This window comes from Babylonia areolata, chromosome 4, assembly GCF_041734735.1.
Source record: "Babylonia areolata isolate BAREFJ2019XMU chromosome 4, ASM4173473v1, whole genome shotgun sequence".
Lineage (NCBI taxonomy): Eukaryota > Metazoa > Mollusca > Gastropoda > Neogastropoda > Buccinidae > Babylonia > Babylonia areolata.
In genome coordinates, this window is record NC_134879.1 from 56,498,356 (window position 1) to 56,508,232 (window position 9,877).

Below are 9,877 nucleotides of genomic sequence, written 5' to 3' on the forward strand. Positions count from 1 at the left end.
GAGAGTGTGAGAGAGAGAGAGAGAGAGAGAGAGAGAGAGAGAGTGTGTGTGTGTGTGTGTGTGTGGTGTGTGTGTGTGTGTGTGTGTGTGTGTGTGTGTGTGTGTGTGTGTGTGCGTGCGTGCGTGCGTGCGTGCGCCCGCGCGCGCGCGTGTCCTTCACGACTCTGGAACCCGAGTCTTAAAACCGCTCGACGTAAATATATACTGACTGATCTAAACCAACCAAAGCTATCACGTGCAATGTTCGGAGATTATCGTCATCAATACATTTTCCTTAATCAAGTAACGATATTCAAGAGCGCAAATGAACGTCGACCTACTCACCTGTCGTGACTCATGAAATAAAACCCAATTCAGTTGTTACACGGGGTATGCAAATGTCGACTGGAGTTATAACTGAGAAATATCGTGCTGATAAAAAAAGTGAAAAAGACACAAGCGAATTACTTACGAACCGCTGCGGTTTTGTCGTCTGCTTCTGGTCTGACCGGAAGCGCTATCGATCCAATGATGTCACTCTGTCGCGCGCGCCGGGAACAGGCGCTGAAGAGCAGATAACCCTCCCCCCCCCCCCCCCCTCCCCGCTTTCCAGTCTCAAGAGCATGAATCACGTACCTTACCCTTGTCTGCCTCTGTCAGTCAGCTTAGATTTGTGTAACACGTTGTTCATCTAGGGGCTGAACAGACTACAAGCAATTTGACAATTATATGCTTGACAAACAATATGCAGAGGCAATCCATTTGTTAAAAAAAGGAAAAGGAAAGAAAGAAAGAAAGAAAGAAAGAAAAGCATAAAAAAGGTAAAAGAAGAAGAAGAAGAAGAAGAAGAAGAAGAAAAGCGGTCACTGAGACTACGAGCATGTCGTAAAACACTGTTCATTGATGACAAGAGGATGTATTTTTATTATTATTATTATTATTATCATTACTGTGTTTGCACCCCAACATGAGGGGCAATAACTTATAATTTCTATACACTTCAATCATCCGTATCCTCATCAGCAAATGTCTCTGTCTCTCTATCTCAATGTGTCTCAGACTCTGTCTTTCTGTTTTTGTTTCTCTCTGATTATCTGTATGTGTCTCTGTCTCCCTCTCAATCTTTCTCGTTGTGTTTCCGCAAAGAATACAACCACCCCAAAACATTATTTCCTAGTTGTTATGCCTAAAGTAAAGAGCGGTAACTCTCTCACTGCGAGGGTGGTGAAGGGGGAGAGGAAGAGGGTGCGTGGATGGGGGGGAGCGGGGTACGATATCTATGGTCTGAAATATTGTTTGAACAAATACGTTAATATATTTTGATATTAGCCTCCCATATATATATATATATTTTTTTTGAGGTACAATTTTCCGAAACCAAGGACCGAAGTGTACAAATGTTCGGAATCCATGGGACTTGCGTTTGTAACGCAGCGGGGGTTTCAGTCAAACATATTGCGTGTGTCAGACGAAGATCGCACGCTTGGGCGGATTGGACTGCATGTATACTTAGGTAAAATCATTCAATGAACTGAAACATATACAAACTATTTTCAAGTGTATTCTTTCAAATACTGGTAAGCCAGTGTAACTTAGAAGTATGGAAGTCGAGTACATGGTTGTCTTCAAGAGGCTTTCCAGATCAGCCGAACAGCTGTTTTGAACTTTCTGTAGAGGTTCAGTCTACTATGGCAGAGGAAGGTAAGCCTAAAAAAAAAAATCGCATTAATATCTTATGTGGAAAGAACACACAATGCGAGTTTTGTTTTTGTTTCATCTGTGAAATATCTCCGACTGGAACACATTGCAAAGAATTCAATGATTGTGTGACTAATTCTCGATTAAAGGGAGAAAACAATAGGTGGCTGTCTCTCTACTGTTTTAAGCAAAATTATTTCCCTTACATCGAACATTCTCTTTCACCGGCGGTGTTCTTCGCACGAACCTGAGACAACACTAAAAGCAATCTGTATGATATATATATATATATATATATATATATATAAAAAGATAAATGGTAGAGACATAGATTGTTTTCCAACATTATAACACACACGTTTCATCATTAGGTTTATGCCGAAATTAACTGAAATACCATTAGATGCCTTCAACGTTAAATATGTGCGCATATTCTTGTATTTCTGGATAGATACGAAATTCAGACAAAATATTATATACTGTTTTCCATACATTTCATACAGATCTGTATCTTATGCCAGTGAAAGTTAATTTCTGATTCCTGAATAACCATGGGATATGCAAATCGTTTAAAAAGAGTGTCATCTATCTATTTCTATACGCTCCTCTGTCTGTCTGTCTGTCTGTATCAACTCTGTAATCTCTGAAGCTCAGTGTGTCCAGATTCAAGTTAAAGGGATACAACAAGAACTACAGTTTGTGCCATTTCAAATAAGATTATGTCCCTTAGACTGTTCATTTTCTTCGTCGAGTCGCTGGTGCCAGTTGAAATGCTTGGTTCTAACTTTTTGACAGTTACACGTGACTAAATGCCTACGTTGACCGACTACGCCATTGATCAGTTCCATACTACACACAGTTAGTAGCGGGTTACGACCATACTAGGCTCTTCCGTCCGAGCAATGCAACTGAGTCACACCGTTATCCGATACAAAGAAATCACATGTAACTGTTCTTCGCCGGCTTGAGGTCAGTTTTATGTTTCAATTTTAAGACTGCTTGTCAAAATCAGCTTTTAGAGAAATGTGAAGTCCCTTAGCCTTTTACGACCATCGGTGCATTGAGTTCACATCCACTGCGTCTTGGGCTCGGCATTTGGAAGTCGGGGCCCAATGCTCTCCTTCCGCACTTTTGACCTGCACAAACCGAAGTCAGGTATTTGTATTTGTATTTCTCTTTTTATCACAACAGATTTCTCTGTGTGAAATTCGGGCTGCCCTCCCCAGGGAGAGCGCGTCGCTACACAACAGCGCCACCCATTTTTTTGTATTTTTTCCTGCGTGCAATTTTTTTTGTTTTTCCTATCGAAGTGGATTTTTTTTTTTTTTTTTTTTTATACATAATTTTGCCAGGAACAACTCTTTTGTTGCCGTGGGTTCTTTTACGTGCGCTAAGTGCATGCTAGCACACGGGACCTCGGTTTATCGTCTCATCCGAATGACTAAGCGTTCAGACCACCACTCAAGGTCTAGTGGAGGGGGAGAAAATACCGCGATTCGAACCAGCGCGCTCAGATTCTCTCGCTTCCAAAGCGGACGCGTTACCTTTAGGCCATCAGTCCACATACAGGTAGGTTATATATTCATGGGTGGAGTGAGGAAATATCGGAGTAAAGTGCCTTTCCCAAGGACACAATACTATGCCGAAACCCACGAACGAACCCTGATCACTTATAGTGAACACAGGATCAACATTCAAATATCAAAACGATTCTCAGTCACGGCAGATCCCACCCCTGAAAGACAGTTCTGAAACTGTTCTTCAGATTAGCATCGCCGATTTTACAGTTTTTCAGTACTCAGAAATGCATGCAAATAAAGACTGCAAAGGAGAAAGAAAATTCGGACTTGAAAAATAGAACTTTTTTTTCCTGTTCCTTTTTTCTTTCTTGCTTTCTGTGATTATTATTATTATTATTATTATTATTATTATTATTATCAATGGGTAGGCATACTATCATTATTACTACATATTATACTATCATTATTATTACTATCATCATCATGAATGGGTAGGCATAATTGGGAACGGTCTCAAGCCAAAAATACGACATTAAAACAATATTCGTTTTGTTCGCCCTGTTTTCACTGGTTATCGTGAAAACGCTGAATTTAAGGTAGGCAGTGTTATTTTACAAAAATCAACCGTCACCCACAAAATATTCTGAGTCTGTTCCAGCCTTGTTGTTGCTGTTGTTATTTGCTTCTGAATTTCCTTGAATTAACCGTCACGCACAATAATTATGTTCTGAATTTATACCAGCACTTTATTATTATTATTATTATTATTATTATTATTATTATCATTATCATCATCATCATTTTTTTTTTAAAATTGTTAATGCTTGTTGCTGTTTGCGTTTTAGGTCTCGTAACGTTCGTTACAAAGTCTCTGAGTTTTTGACGTGTTCAAAGATACGATCTGTTGCTGCTGTCGACAAACTACCAGCATCACCACCACCACCACCACCACCACCCTCAAACACCCACATGCCACCCAGCGGAGAGGCCGTTTACTATAATATACAGCAGGCAGAAAGCAGGTCACAGATGTGTTGACAGAGAAAACACCACCGCCAAAACTTCAATGGAAAGCTCCTTTCTTCTTCTTCTCATTATTATTATTATTATTATTATTTATGATTATTTATTTTTATATTATTATCATTATTATCACCGTTCAGTGCCGGTATGGCCCTGTGCGTGGAGCTGGACTACAAGAAACCATGTCAAATATCATTATCGTTATCATTGATGTTATTGTCATTTTTAGAATTATTACTATTATTATCATTAGTAGTAGTAGTAGTAGTAGCAGTATAACTATTATTGTTGGTAGTAGCAATAGATGTGGTGGTACAATTACTACTACTACTACTGCTGTTGTTGTTGTTGCAGATATTACATCATAGCTGACCGGACGAGGCAACTGAAGCTGACTTACAGCAGTTCGTTAAGAAGTATTAATTTTTCCACACAGAAAACAAAGTTTTCGAGCACGCATGGAAGGTCTAAAAACACGCACGGTCGATGTTGTAGTCTTGATAAAACAACGGAAAAATGTTTTGGTTATATCAAATCATTGCCTATTCATGAATTAAAAAAAAGGGATCATACACACACACACACACACACACACACACACACACACACACACAGAGATAGATAGATAGATAGATAGATATTGTCTTCATTCAGTTGTTTTATTGATTGCTTGATTTATCATTTGTTTTCTAAAAGTATAATTTTTTGGCTTGTTGGCAGTTATAATTTTTTTTCTTGGAGTTCATTCAGTAACATATCTAAGGGCAGGTTACAGAAATATCAGTGGGAAAAACCAGTGTTTAATATGGTGTACAGCTTGCTTGAGGTTTTTATTTTTATTTTTATTTTTTGGTAAAAGCTAAAAAAAAAATCTCAAAATTTACTGTTGGAACGGGATGTTAGCCCATGTTTTCTCGCAGTTCAACATGTTCTCGCAATGTGTGTGAAAGCGCTGAAGGTTTCCTTTTTTGTTTGTTTGTTTTTGGTTTGGTTTTGGTTGAAAAGTTTTCCTTTGTCATCGGAGTTGGTTTCTCGTCTTTTCCCAACAGAATGTTTGGTTACAACAGTAATTACCACTGGAGCTACACCATCATCATTGGAACTACATCATCACCGTCATTGACATAATCATTAACATCGTCGTGTTGTCATAATCATCATCATCATCATCATCGTCATCGTCATCGTCAACAATCCTCCTCCTCCTCCTCAGCATCATCTCAAAGCCGGATAGAACCTGCTCGCGGGCTGACAAAGAGAAGACACCTCGGACAGTTCACTGTGACTAAAGGAAATGACATGGAATTAAAAAAAATCAAACCGTGGAAATGGGCTCAGACACTGACCCTCCTCAAATGACGTCCATCTCACTGTGGTGTCATGGAACCTGTCAGTGACCCCCCCCCACCCCCACCCCCTCACCCCCTATCTCCTCACCTCCACCCAGACCCCCATTCCCCGCCCCCCTTGCCCCCACCACCGTCCATCCCCAATTCATCCCCCCACCCCACCCCCGCGCTCCCCTCTGCCACACACGCTTCCCTCTCTGTCCCTCTCGTCCCTACACTTTCTCTCCATTTTGTCTTCTTTTCATGTGCCTGTTTAATTTTAAAACTAGTTTCTTTTACTTCAACATGTCATTTTGCTACACAAACCATTGTTCGACAAGAAGAAAAAAAGGAAGGAGAAGAAGAAGAAGAAGAAGAAGAAGAAGAAGAAGAAGAAGAAGAAGAAAGACAAACCAGTAACTAAGCATTATTCATGGTTGCCTGTGGCGTTGTTTACTTAAAACAACAACAACAACAACAACAAGAAACAAACAACGAAAACAAGCAAACAAACAACAGCAAGAAAACAAACAATTGTGGTCGTTTTGTATTTGAAAAAGCGCTGTGTTAAAACAAAACAAAATAATATATCCAACAAAATCAAATCTGAGCCCGATGTCTGCACATTCTTCTCAGCTTCATAATGTATTTTGCTTTTCACATCTGTTCTTGTTTATTTGTATTTACTTGTATATGGAAAACAAGAAAACAAAAACACAATGTAGCAGTAACAAATACCCTACCTAAAGACACCACCACCACCAACAACAAAAAAAATCCAAACCAAACAAACAAAACAAACAAACAAACCAAAACACCTTCCACAATAAAGAAAGAAAAAAAACTCCCCCAAACCCGCAAAATCAAAATCAAAACAAGATCAATTGTGTGTGTGTGTGTGTGTGTGTGTGTGTGTGTGTGTGTGCGTGTGTGTGTGTGTGCGTGTGTGTGTGTGTGTGTGTGTGTGTGAAGAGAGAGGTCTGAAAGTAGGCATTTAATCATTTTCAACATAATCATGGGCATCCTTCAAACAAACATAAATTCAGGTCTGATCACTAAGTACTACTGGCGATAAATTAAGAACGAATACCAGTAAGAGTAGATAGATAAAGAATATTCTTATCGGCAGAACAGTTTCTCCCCTCTTCCTTTACAGCCCTGAAAAGAAAAAGCCCAACTCCTGTGTAATAATGCCATGGAACATTGAACTTTTTCTTCTAACTCGTTTTTGGTTAATCCTAGCATGCATCTTTCAGCTTCCTACTTCCGTGAAAGTCTGCTCTAAAATTATTCTCAAGAGGGTGTGTATTAACATATCTGCAGCTATAAATATACTGTTTAGCTAAAATGACAAAAAATATATGAACAAGGGTGTCACGGTCCCCCGATCGTGATACCATTTAAAAAAAAAATTAGGTGTTCTGAAACGCAAAATAAAACAAAACAGTATTAGGATACCCGTCTAGCTTTAGTCATGGATTCGTTCTAAAACTGGGTTTTGATCACCCTCTTTACACCGCCAGTTCCGACGTTGGGGGTTAAAGTATTGCTATCTTCATCGTCGATGAAATCAATGACTTTATCTTACCTTATCTTCATCGCCATCGCCGTCTTTGTTATCTTCGCTTCCATCATCATCACTATAAACATCGCAGTCGTTTCATCGTTGTCCTGGTAGCATTGCTCCTCTGCCTCGTCGTCATCATCGTCACCTCCTTGCCTTCAGTCGTCATCATCATCACCTCATTGCCTTCAGTCGTCGTCATCATCATCACCTCATTGCCTTCAGTCGTCGTCATCATCATCACCTCATTGCCTTCAGTCGTCGTCATCGTCGTATACTCCCCCTCTTCCTCCTCAGCACCATGATTCAGTTCTGGAGCCCATCACGTCTCACCAAGACAACAATGCCAGTTCAAATCATACTTCGCATAAAAAAAATAATCATCGCCGTTGTTGCTGTCAGCGTCACCGTCATCATTGTCATTTTCGCCCATGGTCGACTTCATCATCAACATCAACTCTTACCAATAAGATTAGGACAGCCCACGTCCCCCCGTCAGCCCCGTCGTCGTCGAGTCGTGGCCATTCCTGAACCATAAAATCAAACCACAGATTTAATTCTTGTCCTCATCCTAGCCCTCCTCATCAACATCACTCAACACAACCACAGTGAGGCTCTGGGAATGGACCCTAACTCCGAGACACGGACAGCTGAGCGACCATAAAGCGGACCAGACAAACCCACGAAGACCATCACCCAGGAAATGAGCTCCACTGTAAGACCTCTAGCCGAGCAAGACTTGACGTCAGCCATATTTCAAAAACACACCAGTTTCATTTCAAGGCTAAAAATTCCTCCCCCCTTGCCTCCCCTCCCCTCCCCCTTCTCTCCTACCCCGAAGAAGCTTGACACCCAACAGGAAAAATTAATTTTCATGTGGATTTCTTTTGAACCGAGAATGCCAAGGCGGAAATCTCATCGATTCTGGAGAGGGTTTTTGACACGGAAGTTGTCTGCTGGTTTTATGGCAGACGGCGATTGGGTGTCCGACACCTCGGATAAAGTTCCCGGACAGAGGCCGGGTCGCTATGAAAGATAGGCAATTAAGCCCCGAAAGTGCTATATATAATCCACGCCGCATTATATTTGAGGGCGTGATCGGATTCGCTGGAAAGCTATAAAAGGGCGGGTGGTTATGGCCGCGCCTAGTCTGGAAGCTCTCGACAGCCATTGCCCAACAACAACGCAGGACACGGAAATAGATGGCCTCAAGAGCCACCCACCCAGCCACGGTCCTACTCCCCTATTCCCTCATCCCCTCCCCCTCCCCTGGACCCAGCAGATGGTGCGGGGCTGAAGATGAAGATGAAGGGGGAAGTTACACAGGGTGAGGGGAAGCAAGGGGGTCATCAGAGCACGTGCGACTGCTCGCGAGCGTCGGTTTATCATATAAAAGGTTATCTATCACCCGTCGTGAGTTTGTCATTGCTCTCTCTCTCTCTCTCTCTCTCTCTCTCTCTCTCTCTCTCTCTCTCTCTCTCTCTCCCCTCTCTCTCTTTCCAGTGTTGGTGTTTTGTCTTGTTTCAGTTTTTATCCCTTGGCGATCCAGACGGAAAACCGGTCATATTTGTGCTCTAGAAAGGAATAAATAAATAAGTAAAAACAACAACCGAAAACAACAACAATAAAAAAACAACAACTAACAAACAAATAAACAAACACCACCAACAACAAAAACAACAAACAAACAAAAACACAACAGAAAACAAGCAAAAGCAACAACCACAAACAACATCAACAAACAGGTATCATTAACAAAATGTTTAGTGTCAGGCATTGATAACTATAAGGATATAAGTATGTGAGTTCAAACCTATCAGAATCAAGAATATCATTGTGGCTGGCTCCTACTCGGTGCTTAAGTACACAATGGGCTCAATTGGTAAGACTACCACCACAAAGGAATCAATTGGTAAGACTACCACCACAAAGGAAAACAGTCATGTTCGACATCCTCATTCGTTTCATCAAGTCACCTGACTCCTCTTCCTGATTGCCATCATTGCATTATTATCATCATCGTCTTTCTTGCCATCGTCCTCCTTATCTCTTGTTAACACAATGACGAGCGCATATTTATTGCTCTCCTCATCTCTGTCGTTGAGTTGTGTTCATTCCTAAAGCATGAAATCCAAACACAAGTAATGTTCCTGTCCTCATCCTAATTTTCCTCATCAACATTTCACTTCTCAAAACCACGAATGGACCAAAACTTCGAGGCATGGTCATCATGGACCATAAAGCGGACCAGACAAATCCATGAAGTCCGTCACTCAGAAAATGAGCTCTACTGCAAGACCCCCAGTCGAGCAAGACTTGACGTCAGCCATATTTCAAAAAGAAAACAAACAAACAAACAAACAAACCAACAACAAAAAACACCACCGAGTTTCGTTTCAAGACTAAAAATTCCACCCCTTTCCCTCCCTTCTCTCCTACCCCGGAGAAGCTTGACACCCAACAGGAAAAATTAATTTCTATGCGGATTTCTTTTGAACTGAGAATGCCAAGGCGGAAATCTCATCGATTCTGGAGAGGGTTTTTGACACGGAAGTTGTCTGCTGGTTTTATGGCGGACGGCGATTGGGTGTCCGACACCTCGGATAAAGTTCCCGGACAGAGGCCGGGTCGCTATGAAAGATAGGCAATTAAGCCCCGAAAGTGCTATATATTATCCACGCCGCATTATATTTGAGGGCGTAATCGGATTCGCTGGAAAGCTATAAAAGGGTGGGTGGTTATGGCCGCGCCTAGTCTGGAAGCTC

At 41.3% G+C, this 9,877-nt stretch overlaps 1 protein-coding gene across 5 annotated transcripts in view; it reads right to left on the reverse strand.

Annotated features, from left to right (window-relative positions):
- Positions 1-7,845, reverse strand: part of LOC143281765 (lysoplasmalogenase TMEM86A-like) — a 12,736-nt gene extending 4,891 nt beyond the window's left edge. The window contains exon 1 of one of the 5 annotated variants that reach the window (XM_076587049.1): positions 7,577-7,845. Coding sequence is in view for 2 of the 5 variants with exons in the window: in XM_076587046.1 (XP_076443161.1) it covers positions 7,137-7,198 (62 nt within the window). In the remaining 3 variants the exon portion in view is untranslated. Of the gene's footprint in view, positions 1-324; positions 533-7,136; positions 7,518-7,576 lie in introns of those variants that run through there. The other 4 variants (XM_076587046.1, XM_076587050.1, XM_076587048.1 and 1 more) reach the window with 4 other exon arrangements.
- Between the last annotated feature and the right edge of the window lie 2,032 nt (positions 7,846-9,877).